Source organism: Ambystoma mexicanum, chromosome 3p (genome assembly GCF_040938575.1).
Source record: "Ambystoma mexicanum isolate Mex_15411 chromosome 3p, UKY_AmexF1_1, whole genome shotgun sequence".
NCBI classification, from domain to species: Eukaryota; Metazoa; Chordata; class Amphibia; order Caudata; family Ambystomatidae; genus Ambystoma; species Ambystoma mexicanum.
The window spans coordinates 1228937923-1228955521 of NC_090925.1; the positions used below are offsets into that span (position 1 = coordinate 1228937923).

The following is a 17599-nucleotide window of genomic DNA, read 5'->3' on the forward strand; positions in this document are numbered from 1 at the left end:
TATTCTATTTCAAATTCTTGTTCCGCTGGACCAGTACTTTCTGAGCATTCACTTTTAATCTTTAAAAATCATTGTATTTTTTGTTTTTTAATTCAGTTATGCCTCGTTTCACCGACCAAGTGGAAGCTGCTGTGGAAGCACTTGGTGGAGACACGAATCAAACCATGGATGAAAATGAATTCATTGATGCTTCAAGATTGGTGTATGACGGTATTCGTGACATCAGAAAAGCTGTACTTATGATCCGGGTGAGTATTTGAAATTTTGGAATACCACTTTTCTCATCCTGTAATTGAACAACTTAAACTTCTCCCTGCCCGATGTGGCCTCCCTCTTCAGTTATGCACATGGAATGTCCTCCCAGGGATGGGGAGGTGAACAGGAGCATGTTGCATAGCAAAGAAATATGCTTAGGAATCCAATGCCCCCCCCCCCGCCCCAACCTTTCACTCCCACATTAAACTGCATGACTTTCATTCAGACCATGCCCTTTGTCTCTGATGAAGCAGCTGGAGCTTTTTATGTAGTAGCACGAAAGTACACCATCATAAAAAACCTTTCTTTTATCTTCTATATTTTCAGTCAAGATTTAGTAGCGTGACATGCTCCTCAATTTCCATCTCCCGCTCTGAAATGACTTCTTGTTCAAGCATTTGGACGTCTTTAAAGCTATTTTGTGTGATTAGTATACAATAGTTGAGCAAGATTTTCTTTTGGCACCATTCCCTCCATAGATTCCTATGGGACAGTCTTTTTTTCGCTTATTCTTTTAACCCTGTCCTGATTTTTTTTTTTTTTTTAAGGCCAATAAAGCCTTCTGCTTTACTTAACTTGGCTGTTTTGCTCATTCTTAAGGGAAAACGCACTAGTCCCCAAGATTGTCAGTACTGAGAGACCTTTTTGCCCTTTTGGGATTCTTGTGTTTTTACAATTGTACACACCACCTTTAAAATGGACTTGGGATACTTGTAGTCTTAACTTTTTACCTAATGACATTTTGGTTACTGTGAGCCTAAAACAAGTAGGTGGCAGCAAAGCGCTTTTTACTTTTTTTGCGATGTTTTCAGAATGCACTTTTGCATCTGTGTATGGCTACCAAAGGTAGCTAGCACCCTGTAATGGCAGTGCCATGAGATTTTTGCTTGTTCTTTGGCCATCTTCTCCTTTGGCTTTCTTTCTGCCTTTCCAGGTCAGGAAAGGCCTTAAATGGTAACCCCTTTCCTGGTAACAGCTGCTGCTTTCATGGACCAGTGAGCTCTGTGTGTGTGAGCAAAAGGAGGGGTCTGGGACTGTCTGGTCCCAGTCACAACTGCTGGTGCCAGAAAGTCTGTTGCTGGACAGATGCAATGACCAGTGGTTGTCCAGGTTTGGACAACCTTGGGCTGTTTGAATGTTTCAGATCCTTACCATTTGGTGGGTTTAGGCTAGCGCTCAGCCTGAATCTTGGGTAAAAGGAAGGTTCCTGGAGCTATTTGATCGTTGGAACCAAGATTTGTATGAAGAGCAGCCCGAGGACGATCCCTTCAGCTGACTAGCATCGACTCCAGTGATTGGCCTGATGAAGTCCTGCCCCATCTCAGAAGACCCGTGTTGGTGATTCGACCCATGGACCGACGAGTCTCAAAGCCGGTTTGTGGCTTCACGCCTTGTAAAAATTCAGAAATTTCCCTGGACCACCTGGTGGACTAACAAGCTCTCTTGGGCTACCGTGCTGCAGCAGTCGCTTATGTGAGCAGAGCTTTGGGTCTTGCAAGACCGTCGGCTCATGCCAGAAGTCACCAGTCATCAATTTTCAGCCATTTCACAACAAGGTATGCTGTGCTGTGGCTTTTTCTGTGTTCATCGCCGGAAGATCTCCTATCGCCACCTGACCGCATTGGCTTCCGCTGGAGCCATCCTTCTGCAATCCTATGCGATGGACTCTCCTCACCCAAACCAAAAACAGAGGATTGGAGTCCTAGCAAATTCCGAAAAACCTGAAGTGTCACCTGGAAATATCTTTGTCAGCTGTGAGGGGGGGAGTCAGGTGGGGATGGACGGGCTTTATAAGTGGACCTGGGCTAAGGACCCTTTCCTAGGGCTTACCGTGGGAATAGGATTCAGTGGAGTACTTAAGATACAATGTTCCAATCGCCACCACAGCTCACTGCATCCGTTCTGAAATAACTTCCCTGAAGAAACCATTGTGGAACCTGTGACTTTGGGCACAAGGCCCCATCTGAGGGCTAGACTTGATCTACCTAATCTGTTTTTCCTGCATTTAATTGCTCACCTGATATACTGGTATTGTTGGGGAGATTTGTCATTTGTAGTCTTCATCCCCTCTCCAAGTAAGACCCCCATCACTTGTTGCTGGACTTTCTCTTTCAATCCTGAATGAGTGGAGCCTTTTCCACTTTATTCTTAATGGCTCTGTCTTTTGAAACTCTATTCTTTGCATTATACCTGTACTATGGTGTCCGTCTGCTTCATAACTTTCTCCATAACTCTTAAAGGCATCTGTATTGTACTATTGCAGCACACACCTCCGTATGGGCAGTGTTGCTGGGGACCTTCTCGGTGCTCCTTTGAGATTATTTTTCTTTCTCTTGAAGAAACTACAGTTCTTAAGTGTTAAGGGAGTTTTCCTAAAGCCCCATTTGGAGGTAAGACTTTAGTAAGCCATCCCAGTGGTTTGTAGATCCCCCTACTCTTAGTATCAGTCTGTGCTACTCAGAGACCTTGGTAAAGTGGCAGAGCAATGAGGCTTACCTTAAGAGGAAGATGTGAGCTGAAGGCAAGTACACTGAACCCAGTCAGTAATGCACATCATAGAAACACACAAAAATATAGATTATATTTACACAAGTCACCGTTAAATGCTTAGCACAATAAACCAATACACACGGGTATACTTTTCAATACTTTCAAAGGGTCACTTCTTGGTAGCTGCTGATGCACACAATTGTTAGAGGAGTTTGACAGTTCTATCAGTAATATTTAGTCTGCATACACATATGAGATGATGATCTTTGGGAAGGAAAACAGTGTTATCCTAGCAGAGCTTCAGGTTCTAGAGGCTGTTTTGCGGCACAGCAAGTCTTTTAAAGTTAAAAACGCAACCCTAGCTAAAAGGCAGTTGGTAGCGGCTTAAAGTATTGCAAAGCATTAGAATCAAAGGTTCTTGTGGATACTTTCTAAAATCTAGGAAGGAAGATACAAGAAGACTTAACCAAGTTGGAGACCCTGTTGGAGGACTCACTAAAGGCACACAAGCAGCGGCCTGAGTCAGAGGTAAGAGGGGATTGCCCTGGATACTTCTACATGTGCTCTGGAGTGACTTGCTGGAATCAGGTAAGTAATACCTTTTTCTCCACAGTACCTTAGGTTAGAAGAAAACGTTTGTGCTGGATGCTCTGAGATGTTGCATCTCGGGACCCGAGCTCCAGATTCCTTGGTCTGATGAATGAAGGTATGACAATGGACGTGATCTCATAAGCAGTCACGAGGGAGGACCTCTGGCACAGCGTTCATCAACTTCTTGGGTCACTCTGGGGTTTTGCTGCCTTTCTGCAGCACCAGCAAAGGACGCAATTTTCCCAGTTAATCTTCTTATGTTCCTGCAGTCCCACACTCTGTGGGGCTCTGGGCGAGTTGGATCGGATCTCTGGAGTGTCCTTGAGGGCTCAGCAAAGATTTAGATGAATTCAGCCTTTCCTCGACAATGGGCAGCAGGTCTCCTGGTATTGCGGTTCCACCGCTTTGGAAACTTACAGGCCACAGCAGATGGCTCAAATCAAAGTTTGTCTTGGTACTGGTGGTTTCACCAGTCAAAGGGAAGGAGTCATCATCTTAGGAGTTCCTCTGTCACACAGAAAATGAGGTCCGGACAGCAGTGGTCGCTTCAGTGCTGCAAAGGGTTTGCAGATGTCTCTGGTCGTCGTCTTCAGTTACTTCAGATTCCAGTGTGCGACTTGTTTTCACTCCAGGAGTCTCACCTTTTATACAGTTCCAGCACACAATCCTCAGCAATCTCTCTCAGCATTTTACAAAAAGAGGCGTTTGGCTGGTTTTATTCACGCACTCTGGCAGACAAAGTACAGGGGGGGTGGAAAACTCCCCTCCCCCCTCCCCCCCCCCGCCCTTCCTGCCTGCCCAGACACTCTGGAGCCTAGGCAGGGGACACCCAAGGGTTCCAACCAAAGGAAAATCACACAGGCCTCCCCCTCGCAGAATGGTAGAAGGGCTAACCAAGACCATCCATGCTAGTAATGGTGAGAAATGGGAGGCCCCTATTGGTACTTGGGTGCCCCTATTGTACACTACCGAGGCAATGGACATAGCCTGCAATCTAAACATTACACAATAGTTGGTAGAACACGTCCACTGCCACCAGCCATAACTAGGAGATTGTCACAAGAGCAGAGAGAAGGGGGGGGGTGGGGCTACATATCCCTTTGGCACTCCACATAAGGTGGTGGGTGCCAATCTCTCAGACTATACATTTACGTATCTCTCTCTATCCTTAAGAACTGTAGTTACTTTAGGATGAGAGAAATAATCTCAAAGGAGGACCCTAAGGGTCCCCAGCAACACTGGCCATAAGGATCTCTGTGCTGCAATAGTAAAATACAGATGCCTGTTATGAAGCAAAATAGACTCCATGGGATAGGTACAATAGAAAGAATAGAGTTCCAAAAGACTGAGCCCATACGAATGAATGAGTGGAAAAAGGCTCCACTCATTCAGGATTTCAGAAAAGGGTTTAGTAGTCCAGCAAAAGGTGCTGGGGGTCCCACTAGGAGAGGAATTGAAGCATACACATGATAAACTTCCCTAGCAGAGGCAGTACAAACTCCACTCTTAGTATAAGGCTGTACCACCTGAGAACATTTGGTAGCGTAGACGGAGCAGCCGGGCTTACCTTGGCAGGGAGAGGGGGCTGTAGTGTGGTACAAAGAAATTGTAGCACACATATGGTACAATGAAACACTAAACACTATGGGCCTCATCACAAGTTGGGCGGTAACGCCGGCGGTATTACCCCTACCGCCAAACCCCCAGCGCTATTAGTGCCGGATCACGGGTTTGGCGGAACGGTTAGTGCCCATTCACCATTGGGCCCATTTGGGAATTCCTCATTCCCCATTGGGCCTAATGGGGAAAATTTGCGCTATTACCGCTGGCGGATTTCCCGTCGGAGGTAATAGCGCGGAAAATTGGCAAATTTGCAGCAGATTTCCCCCCAGCTTAGAGCTGGGGGGAAATCCGTCAAGGCCGTGATCTGGCAGACCCTTAAATGCGGCGGTAATAGCACTACCACCGCATTTAAGGGTTACCGGCAAACTCGTGATGAGGCCCTATGTATTGTAAAAATAAATGGTGTCCAAGATAAATCTTGGGTAAATAAGTACTATAGCATCTCATATAAAGACAATTATAAAAACAAACTCAATACTTATGGGTTACATCCCAAAGTATAACCTTATTTAGATCACATTAAGCAGTAAAGGTGAGTCAAACATACACCACATTCAGAATGGCAGTCAGCTATTCTTGGGGAGTAAAACCAGGTTATATATACTTTTAGAGTACAATCAGTAATTCAAGGCTAGTAGACCCTGTCAGTCATGCAGTGAGACTCAGTTACAGAAATCACTTAATAAATCAACCCAGTTACAGGTATACCCATTGTAACACATTACATTGTATAACACAGTTCATAGCTAGTAAAGTAACTCGTATACTTTCTGGAGGGGCCTTAAGCTACTCAATGATGAATATGAACACTCAACGATTTTAGAATGCACTAAGCAATTGAGGGAAAGCAAAACCCAATGTTAAAATTTTAGAAGAGCAGCAGCTGTTCAAGGGAAGTAAAGACCCATCTACGTTTAAGAGGGGGCTACCAGCAACCTAAAGACCAGTATTAACTTCAAGACTGTTTTTTTCGAAATTCACTAAGCATATAGGATGGGGGGGAATAGCAAAACCCAATGGTACACTTTAATGACAATCTGTTATTCCAGGTAGATAAACCATATTGATAAGCTTACTTATTACTTTTCAAGTGACTACTTGAATAGTAGTGCCTCGCACCCACAATTGTTACAGTATAATGACAGTTCCACTGTTTAACTAGTGTTAGGCAGAATTGCATGCAGTATCTTCTGGGAACACCACACACAATTGGGACTACAGGTGTAAGCAAAAACCAACCTTTGGTATAAGTCTGTACAACACACTTTTTGCTAGCGAGCTGAGCAGCCAGGCGCATCCCAAGAGGGAATGTGAGCTGATTTTGAAGTTGCACAAGTCTCACAATAACAGTGGTTCAAGTAGACACTCGCACTCAAGGTTTCTTGGTATAAAATACTTACACATTTATTTACAGAATCGTAGAAATCAACTTAATATCGAACACCAATACACTACAGTAACAAATTCTAAATTCTAGGGACAGTTTGCGCTCCCCTGAAAAAGGAGCCAAATGGCACTTCAATTACTTTCAATGGGAATAGAAAGACATAAGGTAGTACAAGGGATTAGAAAACACTTCTGTTGGGCAATGCAAAGGTTCAGTGTAGCAGGAGGGTGAGTTCAATTCAATAGGCCAGGCCAAAGTCAATAGTTTAGTGCTCTTGGATAGGACAGATCAGTTCTGGTAACAAATGGAGAAGTCTTTGTAAAAGTTCTCAGAAGTAATTTAGATGAAAAAGAATGATATGCTGGGTCACAAGCTGATTAGGCCTGCAAGTTGGGAAAGTTTCACAAACTGTCACAGTGAGAGTTGGGGTCTCTCAAACAGATGGCACGGTGCCTTAAAAGTTAATCAAAAAGATGTAGCTGAAGACGTTGGTTCCTGGCAGTTCTTGCAGATCTCGCTGTTCCTGAGCCTAGTCGTGGGGACAAGAGGAAGGATGTCAGGGGGACTCCTGCACTGCACGGGATCATCGTCAGAACAAACAAAATTGAGTCACTTTGGTTCAGTAGCCGTTGCTTCAAGACACAAACTGGTTTCCCTCTCCCTGGCTAAACCTTAACCAGCATTGAGAATGGTATCCAGGTGTTCTGAGCCGATTGGTCCCACCAACTCAAAGGGAGAAGCCGTCCTTGGAGGAGCTTCTGTCGAATGGAGCCCTGGCGATTCAGATGTGCAGCAGGGCTTCACCGGGCAAACCAACGGTCCAGTAGTTGCAGCAGCTGTCCCCTTCCAGCTAGTCTTCGGTTATTTTGTTCCAGTGGTCGACTCTGCCTTCCAGTCCTGGAGACTCGCCTTTTAAACAGTTTTCTCCCATTCATTCCAGCATAGCTGTCAATCACCCAGTAGAGTGGCTGTCCTTGCCGGACAGTCAGCCAGCCAATCATGCCAGAGTGCATTTGGGTCTCCTATGAGACTAAGCACAGGGAGTTTCGGGCACCTCCCTCACTTCCTGCCCACCCCAGACACTCAGACGCCAAGGGCGGCCTTCAATCCTGAAGCCCGCCAAAGGCTCACGAACAAATGGAACAAACCTGGTTTGGCGCACAGAGTTTAACACCAGAAGGACTTTTCCACAAAAAAACTGCGAAAAAAGATGACCAGATTCTGTTTTTACAGAGGGGTCTTGGACGCCATATTGAACGGCATGGCGGCCCCGATTTTTAGCTACCGGTGTTCGCGGTCGAGAAAAATCATGGTAGTTGGTTATAAAACCACTGCCACCAGCCATTTCAATAGGAAGGGGTAGCATTTGACTGCTACAAGAGTGTTTAGACACGGGATACTAGGTAACCCCTCCAGAACTCCATTGTAAGATGGGGTGTGCTGGGTCTATGAATTTAGAAAAGACTAGGAAAGTCAATTTCAATGTACTTTCTCTGGGAAAAAGTAGTTTATCCCAGAGAAGGTATTTAAACCTTTGGGATGTCTAAAAAGACATCCCTGTGTCCCTGCACTGAGAGTGCTGTGTAACACACATGAAAAGATGCCTATGGCGTTATCTTAAAACTCCAAAGTAAAAGTACATAAATGTAAAACGCACATCAAAATACATGAGTGGGGGGAAAAAGGCTCACACACACTTTCCAGGTAACAAAATCAAGTCCTCAAAATCCAGCAAAGTTGCTTGGGGTATCTAAGGTGAAGGGAATTAGCATGTTTATGAGAATTCGCCCTAACACCTAGTAATGGCTTGCACCGATACCTGTTACAGTAAAATGACTTGTATACTTTTAAAAGGAGCATCCAGATAGTTAAAGTTAAGTATAAACCCCTATACTGTTTTAGATCTGTATGAAGCAGATCAGGGAAGGCAAAACCCAAGGGTACACTTTAAGAAAGACAAAATGTATTTCAAGGTAGGTAAGCCCTATTAGTAAGATTTTACTCATTCAGTTCAGAGTAATAAAACAGTACCAATACTATTACTTTTCAGAAGGGGGGAAACACCATTCAAAGTAAGTAAAATAATGTCTATACTTTTTATAGGGGCAGAATGCCACTCAAAGGTAAGTATAAACTTAAGGACACTAACTTATTCTCCTCCAGAGATACAGTTACTACTCAAGTCATTTACAAGTAAGTATTTTTACACTTATTATGCTTTTCAAGACCAAAGCCTCATCTTTTGTAGTCCTTCCCTATTCTAAGCATGAGTGATCTCAGAGGCAGAACAGGGGACCTTGGTGTTCTAGGAGGCAGCTGTAGGCAGGTCAGGATAGGGTTCATTTGTAGGAAAGTCAGAGTTCCAGAGGATATTTTCTTTAACAAGTAAGTATTCGATTCAGAGTTAGTCAAAGTGTTCAGGGACTTCACAGAAGGCTCCCTGTATGTGTTCTAGCATTATGCCTGGGCAAGTAGTATGAGCAAATGCCCAACCACATGAATCACCCACTCAATCTAACAGGATTTACACAAGATGTAGGGTATTACCCAAGCCAACACAGTACTTTAGGAGAAAAAAGCTCCAGAGTGGATGCCTTCAGGATGCAGCAGCAGAGGACCCAGTCACTGGATTCTTGGTCTGGAGACGAAAGAACTGGAAACTGGATGGGAACTTCCAGCAGCAGTCGCTAGAGGAGGCGTCCAGCAAGGGATTCTTCTAGAGGTTTCTCGTGGCTCTGGATTTGGCAGCTTTTTACAGGAACAAGATGGACGAATATCGCTGGTCGGATTCTCTTCACTCTCGGTCCTGCACTCCGGTTAGAGGACCTCAGGGATTCAAATCTGGTCTCTGGAGATCCAGCAGGAATCCACCAAAGTTTCAGCAAGGTTCGGACTTCAGAAGAACATGCACTGCACTCAGGCTCCAGGTCCCAGGGTATTGGCGGTTTGCAGCCCAGCAAGGTCACAGCACGTCATGTAATGGCTCAAAAGGCAGGTATTCTTGAGACTAGTGGATCTCATCAGCCTCTAGGTAGGAGTGTTGCATTAGGGACTCCCAGGTCGTTTTGAAGGCAGGGTTACATCAGACTCTGGTTACACAGCAGGCTCTCTGGTCGCTGGAAATCGTTACAGCCTTCATTTCATCTTTGAATTCAGCTCCAGTGGTCGACTTATCAGCAGCTTCCAGGATTGGAGTATTTATCAGGAACTACAGCACAACCTCTGCAAACTCTTGCTGCAGTTTACAAAAAGGGGTGGTCTGGCTGTCCAATCAGGACAGCCTGCCTCCCAGTGGGAACTGTTCCCTTTCATGCAAGGTGGAAGACAAAGGGCTGCAGAGTTTTGGACTCGTCCCTCACTTCCTGCCTTCTCAGACACTTCGGAGCCTCAGCAGGGAATACAAAGGATTCCCGCTGAAGGCAAAACGTCAACCAAGATCTTTCCCACCTAGAACGGCAGAAGACCTAAGAAACATGAAGCAATGAGAAATGGTGAAAAAAGGAGCCCACCATTTTGCAGAATGCTGACCCTCCTTTGCATTACCGCGGCTGATTTGACAGCCTGCAAGTAATGACTAAAAGTCATACAAGTAATTACACTGCCACCAGCCTTTCACGTTAACTTGCAATTGTAACATAAATGTTACCAGGTATGTGAAAAGGGGGGGATACAGTGTATCCCCCCACTACTCCACATAAGGTGGGGGTGTGTTAGCTCACTATATAAAATGAAAAGGGGATGGGAATCCCACTTTACCTCTTGGGAACAGTAGTTCGCCTAAGATATAAGAAAATTACTAAGGGAAGGCCAAAGTTGCAACCCAGCCTAAATCCAAAGGTTTTAGGAAACCCTAACTCCAATTGCACACTTTGTACACACATAAAAAGATCACTCATTGTTGGAGAATTAATTTCTGTGCTAATTGCCTTCAACCTTCGAGACCCACAGCTCTTTTGCTGGACTTTAGGACTTTTTAATTTTAACCCTGTAGTGAGCGAGCCCTTTTTCTCACTCCTGCATGTCTTTTGACCTGATTTGTATGATGTGTTTCCTTTGTTTTTGGAGTCTGGCAAACTCCATAGGCATTTACTTTGTGTATGGTGACACACAGCACCTTCGGTGCAGTGTCACAAAGAAATCCTTTAGATTTCTCATAAAGTTTAAATACCTTTTTTGCGTGAAGTACTGTTCCCAAGAATAGTAAAGTGGGATTGACCTTTCTTACCTTTTTCTCTTTGTAGGTCCAGTACACTCACCATCTTGTGTGGAGTGCTGGGGAGGGGGGGTTACTTGGTAGCCCCTTTTCCTACCTACTCATGTAACATGGTTTGTTACCCTCACTACTTTAAATGGCTGGTGGCAGTGGTTTTTCTAACGCAGCTGCAGTATAGCACCCATTGGTGACCATTTTGTTAAAATTGGCCGGGCGTCTTTTTTTTAGCTATTTTCCAGTTGTGAGGTCTATCTTGGGTTTTACTCTGCGCGCTGAGCCAGGTTTGAGCCCTTTGTTTGTTTTGCCTTTGACGGGCTTCAGTACTGAAACCCGCCTCTGGCTCCAGTGTGTCTGGAAGGGCAGGAAGTGAGGGAGGTTTTAGGTTTTAGTGACAGCTAGGCTGTGCCTGAATGGGAGAAACCTGCTTAAAAAGTAAGTTTTGGGACTGAAGACACTGGGAAGAACAACCCGATGAAGAAACTGTGAAAAAAGCTTGCGGCATCCTCCTGGACCTTTGAGTTGCCCGATGAAGCCCCACTGCTGTCCTGAAACTCCTTTTTCTAATCGACAAGAGAAGCTCCAGAAGGGATGACTTCTTCCCTTGGGTTAGTGGGACCAACTAACCCCGAGAGGAACTCCACTGGAAGAACTTCCCCCGACTAGCTGTATTTCTTTGCTGCTACTGCTGGAACCGAGCGCCAGGGGTCGAGAAATCCATAGTCGAGTGCAACGTCTGTCATCCGGCCAGAAGCTCTAGGAGTCTCCCCAGGACCCTACAGAAGCAGGACGATCAGCGCTCGAGTCCCCTCACCAGAGTGCAGGACTCAAGGAGTGAAGGAAGCCCAACCGGTATCCAAGATCCACAGTGGTGCTGCCTACTGAGCGCTGAAACCGCATAGTGCCGTTGTAGGGGGAATTCTCATAAATGTGCCAATTCCTCCCACCTTGGAGTCCTCCAGCTCTTTTGCTACCTTAAGGACTTTGAACTTTTTAATTCTGTTTGTTTTCTGTGTTTATTTCTTTGGTTATGGAGTTTTAGACCACTCCATAGGCGTATCTTTTCATTTGTGTCACACAGCACCCTCAGTGCAGTGGCACAGGGAAAACTTTTCAGGCTTTCTTACAATAGAGTGCTGGAGGTGTTACCTAGTATCCGCTGTGTCTAGAAACGAATGTAGCGGTCAAATGCTACCCTTTCCTCTCGAAATGTCTGGTGGCAGTGGTTTTACAACAAACTACCATGATTATTCCAGACCGCCAGCACCGGTAGCATTAAATCGCAGGAGCCATGTTTTCAAGATGGTGTCTGAGCCTCCTTTCTTTAAACCGGTCCGTGTTTTTTTTCACCATTTCTTTGTGGAAAGGTCCTTCTAGAGTTTGTCTCTGCGCACCAAACCAGGGTTGGTCCCTTTGTTTCATCGCCTTTGGCAGGCTTCAGGACTAAAGACCGCCTCTGGCGCCCGAGTGTCTGGGGTGGGCAGGAAGTGAGGGAGGCGCCCGAAACTCTGTGCCTAGTCTCCTAGGAGACCCAAATGCACTCTGGTGTGATTGGCTGGCTGACTGTCCGGCAAGGACAGCCACCCTGCCGGGTGAGTGGCAGCAAGGCTGGAATGAATGGGAGGAAACTGGATAAAAGGCGAGTCTCTTGGCTTGGAAGGCTGTTGGGCAACGTTTGTATGCAGTACTCTCTGGGACCACTACACACAACTAGGACTACAGGTGTAAGCAAAACCAACCTTTGCTATAAGTCTTTACCACACAGTTTTTGGTAGCGAGCTGAGCAAGTATTCAGATAGACACTTATACTCAAGGTTTCTTGGTAAAACATTTGTAAATTTATTACACAATCATTTATAAAGCATTCACTAAATGAGGCAACCAATATCACACACACATTATACTACAATACTGATTACTAAGCAGTTGAGCTCCATTGAAGTCGGAGCAAAATAGCATTGAAGTAGGAGCAGAAACGCATAAATTAATAAAACAAATATTACGGTTACTTTAAAAGAGTGCAAATAGTTTGAGTTCACCAGAGGAGTTGATTCAATGCAATAGGTAGGCCAAAGTCAATGGGCTAGTGTATTTTATAAGTAAAAACGGTTATGGTTTTTGAAACGGAAAAGTATTTGCCATGGTTCTTAGAAGTAGTTCACGGAAGAAAGTTTCATATGTCGGGTCACAAGCGGACTAGGCCTGCAAGTTGCCAAATTTCCACTAACTTTTGCGGTGAGAGGTAAGTTCTCTTGGTCGGGTTTTCACAGTACCTTATATTGAAGAAAAAGATGCAGCTGAAGACTTCTGTTCCTGGCAGTTCCTGCAGATCTCTATGTTCCTGAGCCTCCGTCGTGGGGACAACAGAGAGGACGTCGGGGGACTCCTGCACTGCAAGTGGACGGATCACAAAGCTGTCAAATCTTCAATTCCAGTTGCTGTTCTTCAAGCACACAAGTTGGTGTCCTTCTCCCTAGTTTAATACTAACCAGCTCAGAGAATGGTATCCAGGTGGCGTACAGGTCGAGTTGATTGGTCCCACCAACTCAAAGGGAGAAGTCGTCCTTGCAGGGCTTCTCTATCGAGATGAACTAAGCAATTTGGACCTGCAGCAGGGCTTCACCGGGCAAACCAACGGTCCAGGAGTTGCAGCAGCTGTCCTCTTCAAGCTAGTCTTCGGTTCTTTTGTTCCATTATTGTATTTTCCTCAGAGTGCTGCAGGAATCCGAATAACCAGGGAGAGGGACACCAGTTTGTGTTCTTGGCTACAGCTACCGGAATTGAAGATTTGCCACGTGCCAGCTTTGACCAGTGCAGTGCAGGAGTGTTCCCCCCCCCCCACCTCCTCCATCCCCCCCTGGTGGTGTCCTCCCTCTTGTCCCCAAGACTGAGGCACAGGAACAGCGATATCTGCAGGAACAGAGGTTCAGCTGCATCTTTTTCTTCATTGTAAGGTACTGTGAAAACCAGACCGAGAGAACTTACCGCGAAAGTTAGTGGAAAATTGGCAACTTGCAGGCCTAGTCAGCTTGTGACCCAACATATGAATCTTTCTTTTGCGAACTACTTCTGAGAATTTTGGCAAAGACTTTACTGTTTAACTACCAGAACTGCTTTATCCTATACAAGACTTTAGCATATTGACTTTGGCCTAACCTATTGCATTGAATTGGCTCCTCTGGTGAACTCGAACTATTTGCACTGTCTAAAAGTAACTGTAATATTCGTTTTTATTAACCTATGCCTTTTTGTTCCTATTTCAAAGTAGTTTAAATGCCTCAGACCCGTACTGTGTAAAGTACTGAAGTATATTGTTGTGTGATACAGATTGCCTCCTTCTAGTGAATGTTTTATAACTGACTGTTGAATAAATTAATAAGTGTTTAACCAGGAAACCTTGAGTATAAGAGTTTATTTGAATACTTGTGATTGTAGACCTTTGTGTAACATCCTTACAGCTCACATTCCCCCTTGAGATAAGCCTGGCTGCTCAGCTGCGCTACCAAAAACTGTGTAGTACAGACTTCTACCAAAGGTTGGTTTTGCTTACACCTGTAGTCATAGTTGTGTGTAGTGGTCCCAAAGGGTACTGCATACAAACTCTGCCTAACAGCCGCTGATCAGAAAAGAGCCTACTGCAGCAGTCCCAAGATGTCCTCCCTCTTGTCCCCATGACATTTACCCATCTTGAGATAAGTCTGGCTGCTCAGTCACACTACCAACTTGTGTAGTACAGGCCTATACCAATAGGTGGGTTACCTATTACAAAGAGGAGAAGGGTTGTGTAATCTCCCACAGGGTTACTATATCAATTCTTGCCTAACACTCATAAAAAGGGTGTTAGGCAAGATTGTGTGCAGTACCCTGTGGGAGACTGCACGAGCCTTGTCCTCTTAGCAATGGTTAACCCAACCTTTGATATAAGCATGTACTAGACAAGTTGGTAGAGTGACTGAGCAGCCAGGCTTATCTCAAGAGGGGTCAATGTGAGCTGTACGGTTGTAACACACACTTTCACAGTGACAAGTATCCAAATAAAACTTCTACTCCAGGTTTCTTGATTAAACATGTATTTGTCAGTTTGACTAAGGCTTCTTTAGAAGGAAGCGAATATGTAACACTTAAAATATACTCACTCTGTTTCAATAAATCGGTAGATGCCCATTTGGGATGGCACACAGGCACTTCCTACACCCTGAGGTGACTTAAATAACTAGTAAGTACACTGTGGACATGGATATATCACTAGTACATTTTGGAGCAATACTGATTTTGGTATTAAAAGTAAAAGGTTGGAGGGATGAAACAGTGGCTAACAAGTTTCTCAAAAAGGCAAGTACTTGTAAACCTCCCAATGCAATGTACATTAACCCTTTCCCAGCTACACAATTTACCAATGTTTGACTTTTTTGAGGAACAGTTCAAAACACAGTCAGAGGTTAGAGTCTTCAGGGAGCCAGGACAGCCAATGTTATTTGAGCAAAGTCTAGGGGAGCTGGAGTTCTTCTTGAAGGTAAGTAAAACGTTTTGCACAATGTTAGAGAGCTTTTATTGAAAAAGAAATCACTGTTGGGCCACAAGCTGGGAAGATTGTAATGGGCAAAACTGCAAGCAACTCTGCAAGAGGCAGCCAAAGCAAGTCTCAACTGAGAGCTAGCAATGCTAAACAACAAGAGGCAAGTACCTCTTAGTAACTCGGTTCTGAAGAAATTGTCTCAGCTGGCTTCTGTTCCTAGTCTGCCGATCCTGTTGTTCCTGGGCCTAAGTCGTGGGGACAAGAGGGAGGACATCTGTGGACTCGTGCACTACGATTCGAAGGTCTGTGGCAGCAATGGGCAAACTTCAGATCAGCGGCCCTTCGCAGTTTCAGCTTCTCACAAATAGCACCACTGCGGTTCTTGGATACCTTGTGGGCTTTCCTTGTTTCTGGGGTCCAGCACTCTGTAGAGGTGGCTCAGGCTTGGTTAGTCCTGCTTTGAGGGAGTCCGGAGGATCTTCCTGGAGCTCGGGGTCTGAGTTAAAAATGATGCACCCTATTCTGGTGTGCCTCTCCCTGGCAGTCTGTTCCTGCAGCAGCAATGAAAGTACAGCCAGTTTCGAGAGGATTTCCAGAGGAGTACATATTTGAGTCAATTGGTCCCACCAACCCAAGGGGAGAAGTCGTCCTTGGCAGGGCTTCTCTAGTCGAGGTGAATTCAGAGCTTCAGCACTGCAAAAGGGCTTCACCGGGAAAAAAGATGGCCCAGGAGTTGCAGCAAGCGTCTCTTCCAAGTTCTGCTTTGGATTCCTTCGTCCAGTGGTAGACTCTGCCTTCTGTCGAAAAGACCTCGCCTTTTATGCAGGTTTCTCCCACTCATTCGCAGCCTAGCTATCTCACAGCAAGGGTGGTTGGCCAAGGACAGCCAGACAGCCAATCACCTTTTGGGTGGTGCATTCCTGTAACCAAGGAGTCTAAGCAAAGGGAGTTGTGGGCACCGCCCTCACTTCCTGCCCTGCCAGACACACTAGAGCCAGAGGCGGGCTTCACCAGTGAATCACGCATAAGACAAAACAAAGGAACAACCTGGTTTGGCAGGCAGAGTAAATCTCAAGAAGGGCCCTTCCAACAAGAAATGATGAAAAAAGACCCGGGCCATTTTGACAAAATGGGCACCCATGAGTGCTTTACTGCAGCTGCAATTGCAGCCTGCGGTAGGAACAGTCAATGGTATTACAAATTAAACCACTTCCACCAGCCATTAATTGTTGAAAGGGTTACATAAAATTGTTACATGAGAAACTAGACAAAGGGCGACACTAAGTAACCCCTCCAGCACCCTATTGTAAGATAGTGTGAGCTGGGTCTAGAAAGTTAAAATGTGAGTAAAGTCAATTTCATTACCCTGCTCTTGGAAACAGTTTACCCAAGAGAAGGTATTTATGCCTTAGCTGAAATCCATAGGATTTCTTTGTGACACTGTACTGAAGGTGCTGTGTCACAATGTAAAAAGAAGATGCCTATGGAGTTCCTCAGACTCCAAAACCAAAAGAAACCATGTTCAAATCACAGAAAAATACATGAGAGAGTGGGAAAAAGGTCTCTCTCTCCAATATAAAAAAGAAAAGTCCAAGTCCAGCAAAAGAGCTGGGGGTCTCTAAGGTAGAAGGGAATTAGTATGTTTCTGAGAATTCTCCCTAACACATTCCTTTCTACCAACCTCAGAATCTGCAAAGTGTACTAATGATATATATAAATGCCATTACTGCCCTAGTTAGTGAAGTCGCCTCAGGGTGTAGGAATTGTGTAAAAAGCATCTCTAAAGAGTATCTACTAGCTTTGTGTTGATTCTGAAAAAGTATCTTAAAGTATATTTGATTGTTACATATATTGCCCTTTTTAAAGAATGCTTATTTTAAAACTACTGTTAAATAATTATTTATAACAAAAACCTTGAGTATGTGTTACATGGCTACTTGCATTGGTGGATTTCATTGCTACAGCTGTAGAGCTCACTTTTACCCCTCTTGAGATAAGCCTGACTGCTCAGTCACACTACCAACCTGTGTAGTACAAGCATATACCAAAAGGTGGGTTACCTAATACCAAGAGGACAAGTGTTGTGTAGCATCCCACAAGGTTACTACATCAAGTCTTGCTTAACACTCTTCTCCCCTTTGGGAGACTCCACAGGTGGAAGTCTTTGCTTCTAGTGCCAACAGGAAGTGCAGGGTATTCTGCTCCAGGGAATTTACTGATGATCTGGAGGGTTGCTTAGAGCTGTGCCTGTGGTTATGCTCTAGTTTGTTTCTGCCATGGGATTTTAATTTAGCTTTGACATTTCCTATGGGCATTGCATTTGAGCCCCTTCATTCCTGTTCTATTAGATTGCTCGCCCTTTTCATGGTTGCCATCACACCCGCAAGACTGAGTGAGCTTCGGGCATTGTGTTTTGTACCTCCCTATTTGTTTTGTTCCAAAAGAGGTGGCGACATTGAGAGTGACCCTCCTTTCTGCCAAGGGGGACCTCAGATTTTCATCCCTCTCAGAAGAAATCTCTTCCTAT

General features: G+C 44.9%; 1 protein-coding gene across 1 annotated transcript in view; it reads left to right on the forward strand.

The window, feature by feature from the left end:
- The window catches only part of CTNNA1 (catenin alpha 1), a 505233-nt gene that overhangs the window by 414988 nt on the left and 72646 nt on the right, over positions 1-17599 (forward strand). The window contains exon 13 of the mRNA XM_069652692.1: positions 97-248. Coding sequence (XP_069508793.1) covers positions 97-248 — 152 coding nt within the window. The remainder of the gene's footprint in view (positions 1-96; positions 249-17599) is intronic.